This window comes from Hyperoodon ampullatus, assembly GCF_949752795.1.
Source record: "Hyperoodon ampullatus genome assembly, chromosome: 11".
NCBI classification, from domain to species: domain Eukaryota; kingdom Metazoa; phylum Chordata; class Mammalia; order Artiodactyla; family Ziphiidae; genus Hyperoodon; species Hyperoodon ampullatus.
Window position 1 is genome coordinate 99,732,711 of NC_136924.1, and position 23,257 is coordinate 99,755,967.

A 23,257-nucleotide genomic window follows, 5' to 3' on the forward strand; every position below is an offset into this window, starting at 1 on the left:
ATTAAATTCTCAAATCGATACAGTTTAGGCTTCAAACAGCTAGGCTCGGGGGCCACTGAGTCCTTTGCCGGCTGCATTAGTTGCATCCAGGCTCCAAGGCTGCTGGGAACCCTGTCCCACCCCCCGTGGAAGTGGGGAGGGTCATTCTGGGGCTGCAGAACTGCATGTTCTTCCCCAGAGAAGCACAGAAAGGCCTCAGCTTCCCTCGTGGCCCTGGGTGGAGGCAGGGCAGGGGTGGAAGCGGGCCCACCTGGGCTGCCCGGCCCCCAGTCTCTGGGGTCCTTGCATCTTCACGCCAGGAGGGCCACGGGCAGCAGAAAGGCCAGGGGGGAGCTGTCCGGTCTCCTTGGAGACCGGAGATTCGTTTCCAGAGGTCTTTGCCGGGGTTGGGGTCCTGCACCCTGAGCCAGGGCTGTGAAGACCCCCAGCGTGCGCTGCCCTGGAGTGGAGCCCAGGGGGAGCCCTGGGGGTTGAGGACCACCGTCCGTGGTGGGCGCGGCAACCTGCCTTCAGCGCAGAGCAGCGGGCCTGGGGAGGGGCTGCTCCTCCTTCTTTGGGCTTTGTGAGCAGATGTGCTCCCTGTCCTCTGATGGTCCCCATGTCGTCACAGCAGAGTCCAGCCTGGCTGGCTCCATACCAGAGGGTGACCTCAACGGAGGTGGCAGAGGAATTTGGCCCTGGAGCTAGGGAAGTCTGTCCCCTGTCACTTTACCCCTCTGTGCTCTTTGCCCCACCTGTGTCTTCCCTGCCAGACCCTGGAGACACAAAAGGCGAAACAGATGCTGTCTGGGTGGGGACGTCCCCCTAACTCAACGGGCAGCAGGAAAGCTCTGTCCTGAGCTGCTGTCTGCCGTTCTGCTCTGTGGGACGTGGGACTCATGTCTGGAACAATCTCCTGTGTGCCTTCCTCCCAGGCCTGGCCATCCTCTGAGATAGTCTCTCCCAGGACCTAGGTGGTTACCAGAGGTACTCAGGAAACGCACCTGCCCAGGGGGCGGTGCCTGGGCCACCATGTGAGCCAGGTCAGGCTGGGCCCACATCCAGACAGCCCGCTTCCCGTCAGCAGCGTGTTTGGAGCAGGTTAGAGAATCCCTCCTCCCTTGGTGTTTCTGTTATGTGTCCCTGCACCCACAAAAGGGAAGGAAAATGCTAGCTGCCATGTGCTGAGCGCTTGCTGTGTGCAATAGATATGGGCATTATTTAATTCTCACTGAAAACTCATAAAATGTTGTTATTCCATGTTACACACAAGGAAGCTGAGGCTCAGAGGTGATGAATGACTTGTCCAAGGGCCGTAAACCTGGAAAATGGCACAGCTGGGACTTGAACCGCGTCTGTTACCGCTTCTATCACTGGAGACAAAAGAAGGGAGGGGTTTGCTGGCGCAGGAAGTGAAGTGTGGCCCCCACCCTGCACAGCCCCTCCTGGAGAACCTGGCTTGTGGTCCAGGGACTGAGAAGTTGGGGCCTTCCCCTGCCACCCCCCTCCCAGCAGGAGACTCAGGCAGCCTTAGGTAAACACATCAGCACAACCAGACTGAACAGAGAAATGACCAAGAGAATATTTTTAGAGGAGAAAAGCTCTAGGCTTTATTATTTAAAGAAATAAACATGGGAGCTCCCTGGTGGTTTAGTGGTTAGGATTCTGGGCTCTCACTGCTGTGGCCCGGGTTCAGTCCCTGGTTGGGGAACTGAGATCCCACAAGCCGCGTGGCATGGCCAAAAAAAAAAAAAAAAAAAAAGAGAGAGAGAGAGAAATAAACATAACTAAGATAATACTTCCAGAATAACAAAATGAAAGCTATCACAAGGATTGGCATTTATTAATGCAGAGTTTTGTCCAGTTTGGGGGGAATCAAATTCTTGTTCCATTTGCCGAAAACTTCTTGTTTGAAGCTTTTGGATATTCTTTTTTCATTCCCAGGAAGTGTGGCCTCTCTTTGCAGGCCTAGAGATTCTTCTAACCTCACTGTTTCCTGTGCTGTCTTGTTTTCTCCTCTGAAAGGTCGTCTTTACCTGTTCATTTATCTTGTAACCAATAACACAGCTATGAAAATGACGTAACTCCAATAAGCATTTCTGATGGATGACAGAAAGAGTTTTTAAATACGTTTCCTCAGACCCCAAATGAGGAAATAGTCTATAGCAGGAGGGACTGCATGAGATCAGGCATTCTTCAAGAACTTACTGCCTTTGAGAGGCACTGGAATGGTTTAAGAAAGGAGATCTTTAGAGATTACTTTTGTGACGATTAAAAAACAAAACAAAACAGGAAAGACAGCTGTTGGTGAAGGAAGACGTGTTTTTCTGTCTGGAGCCAGGAGAAGTGTGGCGGAGCACAGAGAAGGGGTCCGTGGACTTGGAACCACAGGCCGTCAAGGCAGCAGAGAACCAGGAAGCCTTGGCCCTTTACTGCCCAGACAGGAGACCCAGGAGAGGAAGTGCCTCACCCCAGGTCTCCCGCTGGTGATGCTGGTGTCATACAGAACAGGGTGGGCTCAGGCCACCTGATAGCGCTGGTGCTCCCCCCACTGCTCTAGGCCTCAGTGTCCTCAGCTATCACATGGGTGGTGACCAGTCTAATCCCCCCAGAATGATTCTATAGGAAGGCAAGGAGCTGCCTTGGCCGGATGAGGCATCCACATCTGGCCAAGGGAACAGGAGCGTTTGCAAAACAGGATAAAGCAAAGTGGTGTGGCCTGAACAGGAGCACCTGGGCAGAGGCTCGTGGGGAGGAAGCAATGGAACCTGAGTCAGAGGAGGGCTGGGAGGATGGCTGGCCACGGGGTTTCTTTCTCCATTTCACTTACTGTGAAAACACAAAAGGCAGTTTTAAAGGAGACCAGCCTCACCTCACAAGCATGACCCCACAGCCCTCGCATGACCACCTGTCTCGTTTCCATCCCCGTCGCCTCCCCAGGGTGCGGCCTGGGAGCTGGGCTGGGCCCCTGGGAACGAGGAAGCGTTCGGTGGCAAGCCAGCCTCAGCCTCAGCTAACTGTATGCAGCGTCTGCCAGGTGACAGGCTCCTTCCTGCCCTCCACTCCACCGATCCTCCCCACCAACCTTCAAAGTCACGAGGGCGAGAATCCCCGTGTCCAGTTTTCAGCCGAGGAAATGCTCAGGGAAAGGCAGCAACTTGCTCACGTTCTGGAGGTGAAGACAGAGCCCGTACAGACAGAGGAGTGGCGGGGCGCCTCTTTCTTGTCACTTTTTGACGGGTCAGGCCTGGGCCCCACCCCCACCCCCCGCAGGCTGGTGGGAACTGGTGTGGGCACCGGGCTCTAAGTCTAGGCTGCAGTCTTGCAGGTTTGGAGAATCAATTAGGCATCCCTGTGGTTCTTGGATTCCAGGGGGACTGACTCACCAGAAACAAATTCATGAGAGACTGATGTATCACATTGGTATGAATTTACTAATTTGTAACAAGAAACAATTCTGGTAAACAGGAGACTCTTAATTACTGACCAATGAAGAACTCTACAATACAAGGGAATACAAAGAATTCCCTTTCTTCTCTGAGGGCGGAGAGATGAGCACCAGATTCTTGTGGGATTCCCTTCTAGGTCGGAAAGGAGGAGGGTGAGGAGGTGGGATAGGAGGGCCTGGGCTGGAAGGTGAGCCCAGGAAGCCTTCAAGGAAGCACGAGGATGTGGAGCAGCTGAGAGCACAGACAGAGTAACTCAAATCCAGGTTCAGGTCCTGGCTTGGCCACTTACAAACTCTCTGACCTTGGTGCAATTACTGAAGCTTTCGAATCCGCGATTTTCTTATCTGTCCAATGGGGACAACAGTAGCACTTAGCTCTTAGGGTGGTTGGGAGGATTCAACAACATGACGTGTGCAAAGGTGTCTGGTATATAGTAGGCACTCAATAAATGCTCGCTGTTTTAAAGCTGGACTTTTCAAGAGCAGAGAGGGAGACATCAGTTAAGATCCAGGAGTCCCAGGAGAAGGGTTCTAGAAACTCAGGTGTGACTGAGAAATACTTAGAGTGGGCCGACTCCTTCAGGGGATGGGGTCCCAGCAGGAGCCCCTAGTATGGCAATCAGGAGGGGACCCACTACCCTGCATCTTGCTCAGGGTCGTTGAGCTGTGCCCTTCAGGGAGAGGGTCCAGTCCCTCCTTTGGACAGCAGGCGATGGGCATCGGGGAGGGGACCGCTTTCAGATGTTTCTACTCAAGCCTAGCCCGTGACACACAGAGTTGGCTGGAGAGAGAACGAGAGAGAGAGAAGCAGGGTGGGGTGTGGGGGGGTGACTCAAGAACTGAGGGACCAATTTGGGGAAGAGATCAAAGAAGCTAAGAGCCCCGATGATGACAATCAAGCAGGGCCAACAGGCCCGGAGAGGAGATTTTCTAGACGTCAGGGCAGGGGAGGAAATTATTTAACCCAGCACTGGGCTGTCACAGTGCGGCTAGGATGCGATTAAGGGCAGAGACATTTTATCAGGAACGTCTTCTAGTCAGCCGACAGTTTGGCTTCCTCTTAAGAGGAGGAGACAGTTTAGCCCCCGCAGGGAAAGGTTTATGGCCTGGCACTGACCCCTGCCCTGCCTGGAAGGGGGTGGCTCCCCATGCTGGGAGCTCTGGAGCTTCTGATGGTTGCTACTTATATAGGGCTTAGAGCATCTCACATACATTACTACTGCGATCTTTCCTAGAGAGGAAAGTAAGGCCCAAGGAGGTTAGGAGACTTGCCCAAGGCCACACGCAGGTGCATGGCAGAGCCCGGCCGCGTGGCGCTGGGTCTACCTTTGTAACTTCTACCGTGCTGTGCTGAACTGTGAGTTGGCCGACACCGCCTCGTGTGCTCCCTCCTCTCAGGGACCCCAAAGGCACTCACACCCTTGACCTGGCTGCCAGCGGCTCACAGGCTGATGCTTCTCCCGAGTCCACCTCTGCCAGCCTCACCTGGCATTTCCATGGGCTATTTCTGCATGGCTCCGGACGGTCCCCATGGTGCCTTTGGAAATCGTCACCCATCCGGCCACACGGGGCCAGAAGCAGGGCTCCTGAGGGAGCAAGTCCATTTTCTCACTCGAAAGCCCTCCTTGTGCAGTAACGGGCACAGCCCGGCTGCGTCAGAGCCCTGCCATGTTTCCAGTCCGGCCTGGAGCTGGGGGCTGGGGGCCGTCCCCCGGGAGGGCCTCCTGCCCCTCCCTGGGCTCTGCTAGACCGTGAGAGCCCCCAAGCCGCCCCCGCCAGCACGAGGAGCACTTGGCAGTGCCCCTGCCCAGCAGCCAATGCTGCTTATGCAACATGACAAGGAGGAGATTCGCCCCTAAGGAGAAGCTGGGGATGATAAACACAAATCCAGGGCAGGCATTCCTCCGAGGAGAGAAGGAGGAACCCACGGGTATGGACGGGCTGTTTCTTGAGCCGGGTGCAAGCGAAGATTTTTCTCTGAACGTCGCGTACACGTTATTCGTATTTGCATGTATCAGATAGTTCATAATAAAAGGAAAACGTGGACTAAAAGCCGGAGTTCACTAGGCTGTAACTATTCAGTGCAGCTGTGAGGTGACCGTGGGGTGTGTCAGGAACAGAGTACAGGCCATACTTCTGCAGCTTCAGCCTCAGGGTGGGTGAGGTGGGAATGTGGACAGACACGGGAGGTAAGAAAGCCCGAGGTGTATTCAGGGGCTCAGAGGGGCACACGCTTGGGAGCTGTGTGCGGTGTGACAGGCAGCGACCGGGGCGGGCATCCTTAGAGCCTGATTTTGCTTCCAGATCCACGTCTACTGGGAGGAAATCAAATGCTCAAAAATATTAGGCTTCCAGGGGCAATAAGATGGCGTTAGTCCGTGCGGCCCAGCTTGTGAGTCTGTGAAGGAGGCGTCCTGAGGAAGCTTCTAGGTGAGGCCTCCCTGGTGCTGGCATCCCGAGGAATGGGCTATGCAGGGGCCGTTTCCACGTTGGACTCTGGGGTCCCACCGTGACTGGGCCTGGGTCTGGGGAGGGCACAGGCCCGGAGGAGGACTGTGATGCCTTCAACAAGAAACCGCCCCCCCAGACAAAGCAACCCAGCCAGCACCTTCTGGAGCAGCTGTGTAATCAAAGCCTGGAGTCTCCAAGGAGCCTACGGGAGAGACAATAACTCATTCTCTCGGGGCCTTGGGATGTGTCACAGCCAATGAAGGCAGGGCGGCCTCTGCAAGTGGACAGCAGGGAAGACACAGCCGCCCTCCTCCAGGGCATTCTATTGTGAACTCTGGCTTCCAGCTTGGATGACGCAGGGTCAGGGAGGCGGGGAGGATTCTGTTGTGCCCCTGCGTGTGGTGTGAACAGGAAGGTGCACTGCGGCCGGCATTTCCTAGCCTGTGCTTGGAATCAGCAGCGAGTGAATTTGTTTCTTACACTGTTCACTGCAACCTCTCCCCAGTACCATCTGGGACACCCAAGGACACTTGACTCCCCTTGCTTGGCCTTTATCCTGACCACCTGAGATCACTTTATCGATTCAGGAGAGGGAGAGACAGGAGTGTTTTAGTAAAGGCTGAAAAATCTTGAGATGTGAGGCTTTTTGTTAGCCTTTGTCTGGAAAATGCCTAGTTTCTTTGTCCCAGAAGAGCTTTAAGAAAGGCTGGCAGAGACCGAGATAATCTAGTGCAATTGGTCAGGGCCTCTGGGGGAATCTTCTAGCCCAAGGAATCCTCCAGCCTTCAAAACACTCCTGGCTGGGTCTCTGGTAATTGCTGCTGCGGCCTTTGCAGGGAGGGGAACGCAGCCCTCCCTCCCTGCCCATCACCCCCACCAACCAGCCGCAGGGGCTGGGCCTGCAGGACCCTCCTCATGCCTTTCTCTGCCTTCGTGCCAGGACCTGGGTGCCCCCTCCCCTGAAGTCTTCCCCTCCCCAGGCCTAGCACCCCCCTCCCTGGGCCTCACAGGCTCTGCAGTAGCTCCTGTCCCCTCAGCTGCTGGCACTGGGCAGGGTCTGCCTGGGAGCCCGGGGAGGACACCACTGCCGGGACCAGGCCCCTGGCAGGGCCTGCACAGCTGCCCTACCTTCTCCCTCATCCTTCTTAGGGACGTATTTTCCTCGGTGGCCAGCACACCAGCCTAGGAGGTCACTTCGTCTTCATCACTCTCTTGGAAAGGAGATATTCACACACCCATTTTGCAAATGAGAAAACTGAGGTGCAGAAAAGTTAAGTGTTTCGCTCGAAATCACCTGACTAGTGAGTCGTAGGACCAGGGGCTCCCTCCACTCAAGCTCTCTTACCGGTGAGGGAGGATCCGTCGGTATTCAGGGGAACAGTGACTGGTGTCTGAAAGCCCTGTGGTGTGTGGAACCCTCATGTTTCCTCTGTATGACCAGAGCTGCCGGCAGCGCTTGGTGCAGCCCTCAGCATATGGACAAAATCCATGATCATCCCTCCAGAAGAGCGTTTTCAGCCCCATCCGCGGAGTCTGTAAAGCCTCTGAAAGTGGAGGTAAAGCTTGGCGTGTATGAAATCACGTGCATTTTCTGGTAAGAGAGTCCAGAGTCTTTATCAAAGACATCCGGAGCCCAGAAAGGCTTTGCAGGTCTGGGGGCAGGGGGACCAGGGTAATCCTGGCTGACAAGGAAAAGGAAGGAAGAAGAAAAGCTGGGTCTCCATCGCTGACTGGTGCCTCTGGGAAGGAGATTCTGAGTTCAGGGTGCTGGATGCTTACTAGAGGATGCTGGGGACCAACACCCATAGAAGGGAGGGCAGGAACACGGCATGGGGCAGAGAGAGAGTCAACCCGTGTTGCAGGTCCACCAGAAGCCTCAGCTAATCCCACGGGAGCTCTGGAGGGAGAGTGACCTATCCAACCCATGTTGGGTCATGTGGCTGAGCCTTTATGTCCCCTCTTTGTCAGCTGTTGGATGCAGATAGCCCTGGGGAGGATTTGACTTTGGCCCAGTAGCTCACTGCAGTTCCTGAAGGAACTGGGGTGGGGGGGGCAGCTGACAGCTGAAGGCAATCTTGAACAGCACCTCCAGAGCTGGGCAAGCAGTCCTTGATGAGGGTCTGGGTGGCACATCACCAAGCTCACCACAGTATCTCTGCCCTTGGGAAAGTATAGAAGATCAAACGCCATCCATCCATTCATCCCTCCCTCCCTCCCTCCCTCCCTCAATCCATCTATTCATCCATCCACCCATCCATTCATCCATCCACCCATCCATTCCTCCATCCACCCATCCATTTCTCCATCCATTTAACATTTATTAAACATGACTTAAAAGCCAGCCCAGTGTGATAAGCACCTGTGACAAAAAGGTGTACATAGCACCGTCTGGTGGAAGACAGAGACATATCAATGAATAATTAGGGCACAAAGTGGCCATTGCTAAAATAGAGGCAAGTGCCAAGAATTATCGGAGCATATTGTAGGGTGGACTCTTCCTGGGGCAATGAGTGAGTCCTGAAAGAGCTGACAAGGCAGAGAGAGGAATGGATGGAAGGGTCAGGGGCATGAGGCATTTCAGGCAGGAGGAAATCACACGAGAGGCGTGGTGGTCTGAGGGTGTGTGGCAGATTTGGGGAGAGTTTCAGCGTGGACAGAGTGGCTAGGTCACTCCTGGAGATGAGGCTGGAAAAAGAGATTGGGGTGAGATCACGAACGCTCTTGAGTACCGCTCAGCTACGGATGTGAGTGGAACAGTGAACTGTATCCGGCGTAACTGGAAAGTCACTGCTGGGTTTGGGGCAGAGGATTGGCGTTAAAACATCGCATTTTAGGAAGTCAACTCCGACAGCAGAGATGACAGACAGGCCAGGTGGTCACCGGAACCTCAGGGGAGTCCTACATGTGCCAGGACCAGGCTTGCTCAGTGGGTACCTGGAATCCCACTACGCACAAGCCAGCGTCCCACGTGAGTGACCCTCCCCTGATGATGCTGAGTTCCAGTACAGATCATTCTGGTCCTGTGTGCATGCAGTATTCCTCTGAGCAACTGCTTGTCCCCCCAAGTTCTCAAAGACTCTCATTTCCCATACTCACATCCTGTGTTCTCACATGTGGCATAACCTCCGTGGATGGCCTAGGCCCCTTGTACGTGTATCAGCCTAATGTCATGTGGGTGCAACCAAAGCCTTCTGAGAACCTCTCATTCTGATGCCACCCACATTCTACTTTTCCCTTCTCAAATGGGTGCCCCACCCCAGGCAAGACTCCTGTGACTAGCATCTCCCATATGTCAGCAGGCTGGTGGACTACCATTCAAGGAATCTGTTTCTGCAGCTGGATATGAAGCCCAGGACAGTTAAGTTCATCAGGATTCCTCTCCAGAAGCTCAAGGAAGGGGCTTCAAAGAAGCTATGCTTGTCATAGAGTGAATCCCATTCACATGATTCCTGTCCACGCGCCAGGCTGCCTGAAATTGGACCCACTAGGGATGCCGGCTTTATGATGTGAGGTCAGCCTGGCAAATTCTGGAAACTTAAGGGACACAGCCTGTGTCCTGGGAGGAGTGATGCTCTGGGCGCTGGAACAATGGACTTCCAGTTCCGTAAGAGACTGTGGATTGAGAGAGATGGTCCTTCCAGCTATGACAGCCTAGGCTGAAGATTTAAGCTTCTTTCCCTGTGCCCAAAGCACAAATCCACACAACCAGCACTGGACAAACGTCCACCTAGGGCATGCCCCACACTGTGGTGGGTCCCACCAGGGGGTGAATACACACAGATTCCTCAGAGGCCATGGATCCCATGACTCGGTAACTCCCAAGACCAAGGCCCTTCACTGGGTTCTTTCTCCAGTGGGTGGAGAACAGTGGTGGGAGCCAGTCCATCTTCACTCGTCTCCCTAAAGACCCTGGGAGTTAGTCGGGGGTCTGGGAAAGGCCATGAGGAATGATGAAAAACCCTATTATTTCAGTTTTGTGAAGGTTGACAGGAAGGCTAAATATTGAGAACCTCTTCCACTTAGGAATGCTCCATGCTATTTTTCTGGGCATTCTTGTTGGACTCCATGCTATAGGGTTTCAGCTCAGAATACAACCACCATTGCCATCAACTACCGTGTGCCAGGCTGTATTTATTCCTCACAGCACCTTTGTAAAGGCCTTACAAGGATGCCTGTTTTACAGATGAAGAAATAGAGCCACAAGGAGGTTATGTAATTTGCCCAAGGTCACATCACAAGTAGCAGAACCAGGATTCTAACCCAGGTCTGCCTTCCATATTCTTTGGCCTCCACTGACAAGCCTAAACCTTGCCATGTTGATGACAGTAGTCTTGGGTTTCCATCGCCACCTCCCACCACACAAGTCTGTGGAGTATTGTAAGGAAGGAAGACAAGGATGGGGTCCCCTTTCTAACACTCTTCATCATACACCTGGGGGGGGCACAGTCTCTCGGGTCCTTGTGCACATAGGTGGGCAAAGACAGCGCTGGTTCCACCAGCCAGAGAGCCTGGAACCTTGGGGCTGGTGGGCCTTGGTAGTCTGGTCTCGGCACTGGAATCCAAGCTCCCAGAACGTCCAAGCTGGAGGGTCCCTGGAGATGAGTGAGCTCCTGTGAGGTGGCAGGTGAAGACGCTGACTCAGGAGGATATGAACTACCCGAAGCCACAGAGCTAGTTAGAACACTGTGTGTGAGTGTGTGTGTGTGCATGCACGTGCACATGCTGGAGGTGGCAGTGGGGGTCTCCTATCTCCCAGACCCTATGGATGAGTTCAGGTGAGAAGGAGCCTTCGTCCATGTCCAGAGTGGTGGCCCACGAAAAAGGTTATTTTTAAAATGTGTTTTGTTTTAACGTAAGTAGTGTCTTTGGGACCAGGTGACCCCAAGAAGTGTCAACAGGAGAGTGGCGGATGAGACACAAAAGAGAAGGAAGCCAAGGCAGGTTCATTAATGATCAGGTCACTGTTTTGGGCAACTGGGGTTCAATCCCATGGGGCACTTCTGGGCGATGGTGTGAAATGTGTCTCAGAGCTGTCCTGCCCAAGAGACAAGGAAGCTGGGGTATTTGTCTACCAGCCTCCACTCTCATTGGTTGAGTGCTGCTGTTGAGGGGCATCAGCTCCTTAGAACCTCTTGCCAAGCATCCTCCAGCAGCATAAAAAGAGCAAAGGGCTATTTTTAAAGGTGTTTGGTCTCTAAAGAGTCTTGAAAACCTTTTAGGGTTAAGAAGCCTTGGGCATCAGTACCAAGGACAGTGCAGAGAAGAGATGGGTGAGACCGAATGCTGTTCCCAGGAGGCAAGCTGTGCTGGGAGTTGGAAAGGGCTATTTCCATGGGCCCTGCAGGAAGAATGGCCATGTCCTATCATAAGAGGAGCTGAAGTTAGATCTTAAAAAGAACTTCCTGGTGATACTAGTGAAAAAACCACGTACTTAGAGCTCATCCAACTATACAGCTTGATTGACGGCCACAGAAAAACTGACGAAGCAAAGAATCATGCAGTGGCAAGGAGTTTGAGGCTCCTTGTTGCTAGGGCTGGCCAATGAGCTCTTCCTTATCTATTCTTGGGGGGTGCAGGGGAGTGCTGGGGGGACAGATGAAGTTGAATGAAGAGAGGATTCTTCACTCCACCCTTAGTTATTCTAGCACCAGGAGGCTCCAAAGTTTGGGTGGAAGCAAGAGCTCGAAGAGGTCCCTTCTCTGGCATGATTTGGGGCATCTTACATGGGACAAAGCCGTGGAAAAAAATAAGTCCTAAGGTTGACTGGCCCTGCAACCAGAGCCAGCCCACCTCCCTGGGCCCCTGCTCCTCATACGTGAAAAAGGGAGATGGGAAGGATGAGCTAGATAACCTCAGGGACTCTGTCCACTGCCGAGGCCACGCCAGTGGCCTTGGGTTCTCTTCAATTCATCCTTCAACAAGTGTTTACTGAGCCTTCGTTGTTTGCTCAGCACTAACTGTGGAGAAGGGATTCGCACAGAATACAAGCGCCGGGCTCTGGGGGGAGCGGGGAAGGGAGATGGGGAAATAAGGGTTAATGTTTACGGAGCACTTAGTCTGTGCCGGGCACTGTGCTAAGCACCTCACATACGCTGACTCCCTTACGCCTTGCATGACCCCGTAGCGCAGGTACTAGTGCCTCCTCTATACGGATGAGGAAACCAAGGGTCAGGGAAAAAGCCACTTGACCAAAGCCACACAGTAGTGGAGCTGCACTGGAGCCCACACCGTGAGCTGAGATGCTTCTCCTCTGTGAAGGAGGCAGTGACTCTCTGGTGTTCTAGCAGATGGAGCCTGAAAGCTGGAAACACCGGAAAGGCGTCATGCAGGAGATGGCTCAGCACTGGGCCTTGGGGACGGGCAGAATTCAGAGGCTGGCTGGGGAGGGGAGCAACCTGAGTGTAGCAGCCCCCCACCGGGCAGCCAGAGTGTCGTCTTAGAGGAGGCGGGTGGGCAGCAGCTATGGCCAGCCTGCTGGTGGCTCCACAGGAAGAGAGTAGGGGCTAGGGAAGAACAGATACTTCATAACCCAAGCCAGGACTACAAGCATCGCTCCTCCCCCCAGCCTCCTTTGGGCAGTCTAAGGATGGAGCTGGTTCAGCGGGGATCAGCTTCCTCCCAGCTACTTAAGCCACTGGCCAGAAAGCCAGACCATTGATAATTACGGTAGTAAACACACATAGAGCAGGGATAATTATGGTAGTTAACACACATAGAGCAGGGACCATGAGCCAGGCACGGCTTTAAAAACTTTAACCAGCTTAAGCCTTCTAGCATCCTTATGAGGTAGGTACTAGTAAGCTTTCCAGCATCCTTATGAGGTAGGTACTAGTATTATTCCTGCTTTATAGATGGGGAAACAGAGGAAAAGTGAGGTTACGTAACCTGCGCAGGGCCCCAGAGCCAATAAGAGGCAGGGCCCAGCCTGGAACCCAGGTAGTCTACCCTTAAGCACCTGCTCTACCGCTTCTAAGCAGGTTCCTGAGCTGCGGCCAGTGCCAGCCACTCCCTCCCTCTGCCCCCGGGGACCCTCCGCAAGTTCAGGCTCTCCTCCAGGGCCGGGGCCCTTCCCTAGTGGGGACCGCAGGAGGCCCCCGCCAGCCCCTCCGCTGGTGAGGCCCGTCGCTGCCAGAGGGCCCCAGCCTCCCTCCCCCGCACTCACATGCACCCCGCCCCTCCCCCCAACCGAGCACCGTTGCCTTTCGTTCACAGTGACGGCTCCTGCGCCCAGGCCGGTGCGGGCACGGAGGACTCCGTGGCGGCGGCGGCGGCGGCGGCGGCCGGCAGACCCAGTGCCCACGCCCCGAAGGCTCAAGCCCAGGAGCTGCAGGAGGAGGAGAAGCGGCCGGGGGCGGGGGGCGCCTCCCCGCGGGCCGGCCTCCACTGCGCGGCCTCCCCCAGCAGGCAGCAGCCTGTCCCGGCAGCGGCGCTCTGCGCCCGCGCCCCTGCCGCCTCCGATTACGAACTCTCCCTTGACCTAAAGAATAAACAGGTACCCAGGGCCTCCGAGGGGGGTGGGAAGGGTGGTGGAGGGCCCTGTCTTGGGCGCTGTCCAGGGTACCAGGGATGCCCCTGTCTAGGCCGCCTCTGCTGCAGGCAGACCTCTTTGCCGCTAGTTCTCCCAAATTGGACCAAGTGACTGCCCTCCTCTGCAGCCCAGTTCCTCAGGCAACCAGCCTTCCGTGGCAGGGGTCACCCCTGTAATGCCAGGCCCACAGGCAGCGTGTTCAGGGCTCCGCCCCGCTTACCACTGCAGGAAGACCAGCTGCTGACACACTTCCCACCCCCAGAAGAGATGGCCCAGCTTACCTGCCCACCCAAGGGGCCAGCCCCATGCTCAGCACACACAGGCTCACATGAGGTTTGAAGACAGTGGTCTCCTCCAGGTAGACTGAGGAGTCCCAAGATTAGCCCAGACTGGGGGAGTCCAAAGACCCCCTTATTGGAGAACAAATTTCACTGAGGAGTTCTGAGCCTCCAGCTCCATTCTGTGATGCAGGAGGAGAAAGTAGTCAGTCACTGGGTCCCAGCTGAACCCTCCAAAATGATAACGGCATGGCTTGTTTGGGTGGAAAATTAAGAGACCTGAAGGAAGATCTGTGTGTGTGTGTGTGTATGTGCGAACGCATTTAGAGAAAGAATTTATGACTTAATATTGCTAAGAAAGAGCATTGAGCTTGGAGCACAGATGTGGGAGCCGATCCTTGTTCTTCTAGTTCCTCTGTGACTTGGGAAAATGCCAGTTAAGCACTCTGGGCTTTGGTTTCCTCATCAGCAAAATTGGGAATTAGACCTTGAATCATCTCTGAGGTCCTTTCTAGCTCTAAAATGTGTAGGTCCTAAAGAACCATTCTTTAACCCAACGGACTGTGAGTTTTTGAAGCGAAGCTAATAGAAAAGTCACTAAGACTGAGTCAAGCCCAACCAAAGTCTTTTCTTCCTTTCAGCATAGATGTCGAGCTATTATCCAAGGTCAGGGGCTGCAGGTGGTGCACCAGATTTCAGTAAAGTATTGGACAAAATCTCCCGTGATATCTATGTGGACAGGATAGGAAGCGGGTTAGTTGACAATATAGTCGGGTGGGCCGTTCTCAAATGGAATTGTCAAAAAACACTGATTTTTCTATCAGTGCCAATGCCAGGGTCATTGAGTGGGGCACTGTCCTTGGTCCTGCCCAGTTCAACGATTTTGAAAAAGGACTGATGCAAAGCTGAAAGGGAAAAGCTAATACCTTGATGACAGAATCCCAGATGTGAAAAAAAGAAAAAAACTCATTAGGAAATACTGTTTAAGTGGAAAAAGTCAAATGAAAGAGGGAAAAATCTAAAGTTCTCTTCTTAGCTTTGAAGATCCCACAGCACTACTATAAGATGAGCAGTCTTGATCGTGGGTGAGAGGCCTTAGGGATTCAGTGGACTATAAGCTCAAGATGCATCAATAGCCAATGAAGCAGCTGCCAATGATATGGGTCCAGCAGTCTTCACAGATGGGTAGATAAAACCCCCAGTGTAAGGGGGCCGCTGCCTGCAGCCCCACACTAGTTACCGGTCAGGCTTTCTGGTTCTAGGGGTTTCACTTAAGAGGCAAAAAGAGAATCCTGAGGTTCTAAGTTTCTTCTAAGAAAGAAAACAATTGGCTGGGGTCATACAGGGAAACTGTAGACATGAAAACCAGTTTTAAACATGGAAGAGCTGAATGTGAATTGGCTGGATTAGATTATTTTCTATCATTCCAGGTAAAAATAGTGGTACTAATGCATGAAACTTGTAGGAGAGGAAGGGGTTTGTTTTTAGCTCAGTTAACAATTAGAGCTGTTAAAAATGTAGACTGTCCTGCTTCTGAGGTAGAGAAAGCCCATGCAGGGGCTGGGAGGCAGTCCATCTGGAACCGCATGCTGTGATGTGGGCGGTCAGCTGGCACAGATGAGAACGTCCTCTCAGTTCCCCTTGAGGACAGAGACCATGTCCTATTCATCCCGTCCCCTGGCGTCCAGCAGAGTGCCTCGGGCACAGTAAGAGCTTATCGAGTGTATATATTTTTTAATAACTGCGATGCGTAAAGCAATGAGGGAGTGGGGTACCAAAAAGAAAAAAAACATGGTCCCTACCTGCTCCCCAAAGAGATTACAGTTCAATTCAAGGAGTATCCTGTTAGTAACACCAGAAGAAACTGGTGCTTCTGCTTGGGCAGGGGATTAGTTTAATTCTAACTGATTCGTGGGGTAGGGAGGGTTGTGCAGGGTTCTGACGGGCACTGTGGACCTTCTCCATGGTGGGCATAATTCTAGTAGACGGGTTTGCACGTCAGGCCAGCAGCAGTGGGGCAGGAAAGATGAGGGCTGGTAGGGGTGTGGTGGAGCCCTCGTGCCCCGGGGAACAGCCCGCCTCCCCTGGCCCCTGTAGCTGTCCAGGCCAAGACAGGCTAGGGGTGGGAAGAGGAGGGGAGAAAGGGACTGAGGGGAGCAGAGGGCTAAAACCACAGCACACGTTTACAAGAGATGGAGCACCACAACTCTCCCTTCTGCAGATGCACTGTGTGACCTTAGGCAAGTTGCTTAACTTCTCTGGGCCTCAGTTGCCTCATACCGCCCTTTGCCTCTACCGCTAACATTCCTACCCCCTCCTACCCCTGCACTGGCCTCATTCACTCCTCCTCTTGCTTTAGGACTTGCTCTCCCGCACCTTCCTCCTCGCTGGCAGCTCTCCCCGCCCTCCCAAGGCTGTGTTGGATGGCCCTTCTCAGTGGTCCCACAGCACCCAGGCATTCCCTGACATAGCCCAGGATCACCATTCCTGTTTACTTGACGTCTCCTTTAAGGCAGGGCAAAGACATCCATCATGACTCCCCTGGTGCCCGACACAGCGCCTGACATGAGAAGATGCTCAAAGGATGAAGAGCGGAAAGTAACAGTTCAGGGACCTGAAGGGGATGGGGATGGGCACGAAGCCTGGGCCAGGTCCTGACTCTATCTCAGCTTTCCCTGAGATCTAGGATTTCGTATTCTGCTCCTGTGATCCTCATGAGTCACCCACATCCTGTGGTCCTCGGGCTGGAAGGGATCTGGGACAATCACCATCTCCCCAGTTCACCAACCTGCCAGGCCCGCTCCATCAGCCAGTCCAAAATCCCAGGTGTTTTCCGTGGCTCCTCTCTCCGCCCCGCGTCTGATCCAGCCCCCCACCCCCCATGCTACTCTTAACCACTTCCCAAGTCCCAGCCTCTCCTGCCATCCCCCCCACCCCTGCCCTAGGCCTGTGTGCCCCTGGGGAAGCCTCCTATAGACCCTTTGCTTTGACCTAGTCCCCACCCCGCAGCTGCATCCTCCTTGTGAGCAGCACATCGCTCATGGTCCCCCACATGGAGGTGCCCACGGCCCCTCGTTTTCTAAGGGAGAAGGACTTCAGGCTCTTCCGCCCCCAGATCCAGCCCCACATCCTGCCTTGCTCCCACTCGGGGCTCCAGCTGTGCCTCTTGGCTATGCTTTGAGCCCTCATGTACTTCGCTTCCTCTGCTGGGAACACCCCCCACCCATCCCCCGGTCACCCTCACCCGGGTGATCTCTACCCACAGTTCAGTCTCGGCTCAGAGTCCCCGAGCCGGCGTGTGTGCTGTTCCTGAGTGCCCACGGCGGACTCTGCCGTCTGGCCGCATCCCCCTTGGGAGGGCAGGGGCTCTGTCATGCCCAGGCTGTCGCAGAGTGAGCAGATTGTGCTCTGAACGCCTCTGGGGTGCCGTCCCCTCCACCGTCGGGGTGAAGAGTGAGCACTGCCTGGGGGTGAGCCCCGGGCGCTGCCCGCCATGCCTGCCGCCCAGCACAACCTGGCGCCTAGGAACTGCTGGGTATTGGAGGAGCACAGGGATGGACAAACCAATGAATGAATGAGGCCCCCAGGCTTCCCGTTCTCCCCGTCCCGGTGCACCGACTGGCCCCCTCCCCGAGGCCCCGCAGGGAGGAGACTGTCTTCCTTTGCTTGCTTTGCCCTCAACTCTCCCATTGCATCTCAAGGTGATCCTTGGGGCTCCACCCTAGAGGGAGGGAGCATGCGGACCCCTTGCGGGGAGGTTCCTTTAGGAAGTGGCCATGTCAAAGATACAGAGGGCACGCATGTGATTTCCAAATTCAAGTTCTCTAGGGAGTTTGTGTCCTGTTCTCTGCTCCTGTGGGGGAGCACCCACTGGAGCCCATCTGGGATGTCCAAACTGCATTGGTCTCTGTGTTGTCCAAGCCCGGCGGCCGTGGAGCTGTGGTCACAGCATCCAGGCCCTGCTCGTGAGTCAGGGTCCTGGGTGGCAGCCGCTCTCTGTCTGGAGAGCAGATCTCCTGGACCCCAAGCCTCAGGGTCCAGCCTCACCATGGGGTGCCTCTCATGGGGAGAAGTGGTGGCCATGTTTCCAGGTCACTGTCCATCTCTGGGCCTCAGTTTGCTCACTCGTGTCTGAGGCTCTGTCCCGCTCTGAAGGTGAGAGCGCTACCGCGCGCGTGAGGGCCCCAGTGGACCAGCCTGCCGAGGGTGGCGGTGAGGGCGAGGCGTGCCAGGGTGTTGCTCCGCTCCGTGGTCTCAGTTCGGGGAACGGCAGTGCACAGCTGCTGTGCTGGGCCCCATGCGAGGCCTGGGGGCACCGCGATGCGGAAGACGCAGTCCTGGGTCTCAGGGAGCTCCGGTGCCCGTGGTGGGCGCTGACACAGAACGGTACAGGCGACACTAACAGCACTGCATCTCGGGACAGTGCTGAGTGTGCCCAGCACTTTCTGTGCGTCATCTCCCCCGACCTGCACAATGTCCCTGCGGGCTAGAGACTGTCACTATCCCCATCTTAGGAATGAGAAGACTGAGGCTTAGTGATGTTAAGTGACTTGCCTAAGGACACATTCCTAGGTGTGCACCCCGGTGCGACCAAAACAGACCCCACAGTCCACGATTTTAACCCAGAGCCCTCCCCCTCTGCCGCCACCGCGGTGAAGGAGTAGGTTCTGGGGAAGCTGTGTGCAGGGCACTGCGGGATCCTGGCACAGGGCAAGGAGCCCGACCAGGGTTCAGAGCAGGCTTCCAGGAGCAGCCCCACCCGAGGGAGTATCTGGCTCAGGGAGCAGCGCCCCTACCTGGCTGCATCGGGAGAGGGTCCCAGGGCAGCCCTGCCCCCCAGCAGGCCTCTGTGCCCCTCGCCATGCTGAACACTTTCTGTGCTTTGGACGGTGGGCAGGGAGGTGGGCACACAGAGAACAACAACCCCGCTCAGTGCAGGCCACCCGTCCTGCGGGCCGCCCTGCCCTCCTCCAAAGCTCCTCTCCCCTCCCCAGGCTCTGCCCCGGAGCCTCAGGTGAGGCGTGAGGTTCGCCTCGACAAGGTCTGCAGACTCACACCACGTACTGCTTTAATCTTCTCAACTGAGAAATCCTGGCGCACGTGGGACCCGTCCCCGCCCCCTCACCCGGGCCTGGTGCCCCAGCGTCCCTCAGAGGCCCTGACGGGCTCACCCATGCAGCAGCTTGGAAGAGGGAGCCTGTTCTGATGAACACTGAAGGCTCGTTAGCGAGACAGCCCCCAGCCCCGCCCACTGCCTCCCCAGCAGGAGCCGAGGGATGGCTCTCCTGGGAGGAGGGAGGCCACAGTTACCCAGGCAGGACTCACGGGGCTTCAAGAGAAGTGGGCGGAGCTGCTCCTTGGCCGGTGGGCCCAGGGACCCCTCCCTCCCACGAGCTGGTCCCTCAGCTCTGGCCTGGCCCTGCTAAGAACTGGGTCAGGGAGGTGCGAGGGGCCTGGCTGGGGCGGATGGCGCTGACCCGGGGAACCACCGATTCCCCAAGGCCTGTGACAATGGGGGGAGGGGAATGCACATGGAGGGCGGGGCCGGTGGTACAGCCTTTGGCTCCGAGCCCAGATCCAGAAGACAGCCTGGACTGCATTTCCCCTGGCGCAGAGGAGAGAGTTCAGTTTAGTTCACGACCGCAAACATTGATTAAGTCCCAAACACGGGTCTGGCTCAGCGCTGGGAACGGGGGATGCAGAGGCGGATTGCGCTGTGCCGCCTGTGACGCACCGTCTGGGGTGCTGAGGATGCGAAGGAAGCGGTGGGGACACTGGGGGCAGCAGGCACGAGGCCAGGATGAGTGGCAGCCGGCTGTGTTAGACGATGGGGACAAACGGTGACGATCCCTCAGCTGAATTCAGAGACCGTCGTGAGCAGTGGCTTCGGGCCAGGCTCTGGGCTGAGGCCGTCCGTGCACCAGAGGATGAGAAGGCCACAGCTGGGGCCTCCAATAACTTATGCTTAGTGGAGTCGTGGGGAGGGAAGCCTAAGTTAGATGAATACCACCAAGATTAGTAGGGGAAACTGAGTGTCCAAGAGAAGCACGAAACAACCTTCTCGGCGGTGGGGCGTGGTTCAGGGCAGGGAGACCCCGTTCTGGCTGGGGGAACTGGGAGGCTCCGTGGAGGAGGCACATTTGAAGAAAGGGGAAACGTTTTGCCTGGAAGAGAGGGCATGAGAGTGGGAGGTGAGGCTGCGGAGGCTGAGCGAGAGATCAGAGCAGGAAAGCCTAGTTGGGGGAGGGGGGAGCAGGAGGCGGGGCTGGCGCGTGAGCGTGGACTCCGCGTAGTAGGAGGGGCTGGGGGGTAGGCGGGGCCAGGCTGCTCAGCGCCAGACCCCCAGGAGATGGTGTTTACACTTGTTTAGGGCAATGGTCCCAAGCGCCGGAAGTCCTGTGTTTACACCCGCTCTCTGAGGATACTGCTCAGGGGAATATAGTACAAAGCGGATGGCGCTGGAGCAGGAAGCAGGGAAGCAGCTGGGGGGCTGTCAGAGTGGTCCAAATGGGGGGTCCAGGAGAGCCCCACGTGGTGACAGTCTGGTGGAAAGTTCAGGATGATTGCAAAAGGCATGGGGGGGGCATAGGACTTTCAGCCTGACAAATGAGCAGGATAAGGTAAAGGCGGACCCAGGGACAAAAGCGAGGTCCCCAGACTGGATGACCTTGTAGCCGGGGTGCTGTTAGGTGAATAAGGACGTCATCCAGAGCTGGTTTGGGTGAGCCGGGGGAGATGATGGGCTCTTGGAAATGTAGGTCTAGGATGGAGTCTAGGAATGGAGAGTTGAGAGTCACAGAATCATCACTGTCAACATCAAACTGCTACCACTTATTGAGCACCTACTGTGTGCCAGGTGCTACGGGAAATAATTTAATTCTCACAGCAAGCTACAGAGTCAGCAGGATTAGCTTCATTTAACAGATAAGAAAACTGAGATTCAGAGACGTTAAGAAACTTGCCCAAGGTCAACCAGCAGGGAAGAGGGGATCTGGGACTGGGTATTTCCCCTATGGGCTTGCTCACCACCTATCAGAGTGAAGTTACAATGGAAGACGAGGTTCTCAGACAAGAGGTGAGAAGATATTGGCCCGCGGGACACCTGTAGAGTTGCCACGAAGGCTCTGCATGAGACAGTTCTCACTTCATCAGCTGTTAGTTATCAGCTACCAGGGGGCTGCTCTAAAGACTTCCAACATAGAAGTCAAGGAAGACGTCCAGAAAGGCACAGGAAAATCATTAAAATGTGTCTGGAGAATGGAAGAGAGCACACATGTGACTCGTAACTAGCACGGTTAGGGACCTTGTGGTCAGAATATAGGATCAAGGAGCTGTATGGAGACAGGAGAACCAAGACGACTGGGTCATGAGAGCGGAGGACAAAGTTTCAAGGTGATAAAGTATCAGAGCTGCAGAAAGGATGGGGAGGAGGGCTGAGGATGGGATTTAGTGATTGAAGGTCATCAGCAGCTTTTCTGAGAGTCATTTCGTTAGTCTGGTGGGAGCAGGAGGCAGCTGCAAGCAGCCAGGGCATACGGGGCTGGCCAGCGCTTCGGCATGTGCTCACGGACTGAGGCGGAGCCGGCAGACTAGTCCTCCTATAGGTTTGTTGGAAAAATACAAAGAGATTGGGCTAGTGCCCCAGAGCAGGGGAGTCAAGCAGGGCCATGTTTCAGCCTGGGACATTAAGGAGGGTCTGTAGGCTGGTGGAAAGGAGTCAAAACCAGGGTAGAGGCTGGAAATGCAAGTAGGAGAGACTAGGGGATGAAGTAAACTTACAAAGGAGGCCAGAGAGGGTGAAACCATCAGCCCGGGAGAGAAAAGTTACGGTCAGATTAGGAAGGGTTTAATTTATTCAATAACTATTCATTGAAGATCTACTATGTACTCTAAGCATTGGGGATAGAGCAGTGAGCATGGCAGGCAAAGTCTGCCTTCATAGGGCTTACAGTCTAGTGGAGGACTTGATGGAACAGATTCAAGAATTTAAAATCTGGTTTTCTTCTCTCCTTGGGTGAAGCATGGACACCAGCTGGTAGAAGTCTCCTCAGTTATCTCAGCCAGCCTGTGCCTCTAGGTGGGATGACACCATGCCAGGGGGTGGACCTTTCACCATTTTAGAAACACTCCAGGCAATGGGATTTCATACCTTGCCTCTATTGCCAGTAGCATCTCATAATCTGAAGAGAAGCTCTTGGGCCAGGGGTTTCCCTAGACCTATGAGCAGGCCAGGGGGGAAGGAGATGTGAATTCCTGTCTGGGGTCAGTCGCTCATGGTGCTTGGGGAGGGGTAAGTGGGAGGTGGAACTTGCGAGAAGGAGGCAGGTGAGCGGTCAGTCCCCCTCCCTCTCTACTCTTCCCCTTGGAGGACTTTCCTGCCTAAGCCAAGGCCGATTCTGGGCCTCGGGAGCTACAGTGTTCTCTTCCTTCTGGTGTGATTTCTGCAGAAGCAGGAGGAGAATGCATCAGAGGCAGATACCTGTGTTTCTCTGGGGCTCCTGGGTGCATGAGGTCATACCTAGATAAAGGCCCACAGGCAACTGTCCAGTTGGTATGGCAGGCAGCATTCTAAGAGGGCCCCAGAGATGCCTGATCCCGGTGGACACGCCTATATAATCCCCTCCCCCCAGAGTGTGGGCGGGACTAGTGAATATGATGGGTGTCACCACTACGATTAAGTTACCAACCAGTTGACACTGAGTTAGTCAAAAGGGAGGTCATCCCGGGTGGCCTGAATGAATCAGGTGGACCCTTTAAAGGCAGTGAGGCCTCAGACAGAGGCTCTCTTGTTGGCCTTGAAGGAGCAAATGACCACGTTGTGAAGGGGACCAGGTGGCAGAGAACAGCAGGCAGCTTCTGGTAATTGAGGCCTCAGTCTTAAATCTCCAGGAGCTGAAATCTGCCAACAGGAGTGAGCTTGAACGAGGACCCCGACCCGTAGATGAAAGTGCAGTCCTAGCTGACACCTTGATTTCAGCCTGGTGAGATCCCGAGCAGAGAACCCAGCTGAGCTGTGCCCAGACTGCTGGCCTCCAGAACTGTGAGGAAATAAACGGTGTTGTTTTAAGCGGCTACCTTTGTGGCAATTTGTTCTGCAGCAGGAGATAACTAATACGCTTGGCATGCTTTATAAGAGCGCCTTGGATGTCCCTACAACACCAGGGGCATGAGTCCCAGGAGAGCTTCCTGCCTTCTGCTTAAGGACTTGCACCTTGTGAGCTGCAAGTGCTTCTGGGAGGAGTCCTATAGGAAGACTTGGTGGCCTTCTAAACCTTAATATGAATACGTTTTCCAAGTCTCTTCAGAGAGAAGCATTGGATGTGGGGAGAGAGGCAGCATAATGCCACTAGGCTCGGGGATGGGAAAGGGCATTGGATGGTGAGACAGGAAGAGCCCAAGACACACATTGAGGAGGTCCCGTTTACCTGGGCTTGTCCCTGGGCATTGGGATTGTATCTATGAGGTCTCCTGGGCTGGGAGGGTGTCTCTGCTGGTCCAGCTGTGGGGCACCCACAGGCAAGGAACAGAGGGGGCTGCCAGGGTAATTGGGAAGTAGTCACTCCAGCTGCAGTC

The 23,257-nt window shown here is 55.0% G+C and overlaps 1 protein-coding gene across 1 annotated transcript in view; it reads left to right on the top strand.

Annotated features, from left to right (window-relative positions):
* IQSEC3 (IQ motif and Sec7 domain ArfGEF 3) overlaps positions 1 to 23,257 on the top strand; it is a gene marked incomplete at both ends in the record, with an annotated part of 88,409 nt that overhangs the window by 31,150 nt on the left and 34,002 nt on the right. The window contains one exon of the mRNA XM_079714206.1: positions 13,091 to 13,370. Coding sequence (XP_079570332.1) covers positions 13,091 to 13,370 — 280 coding nt within the window. The remainder of the gene's footprint in view (positions 1 to 13,090; positions 13,371 to 23,257) is intronic.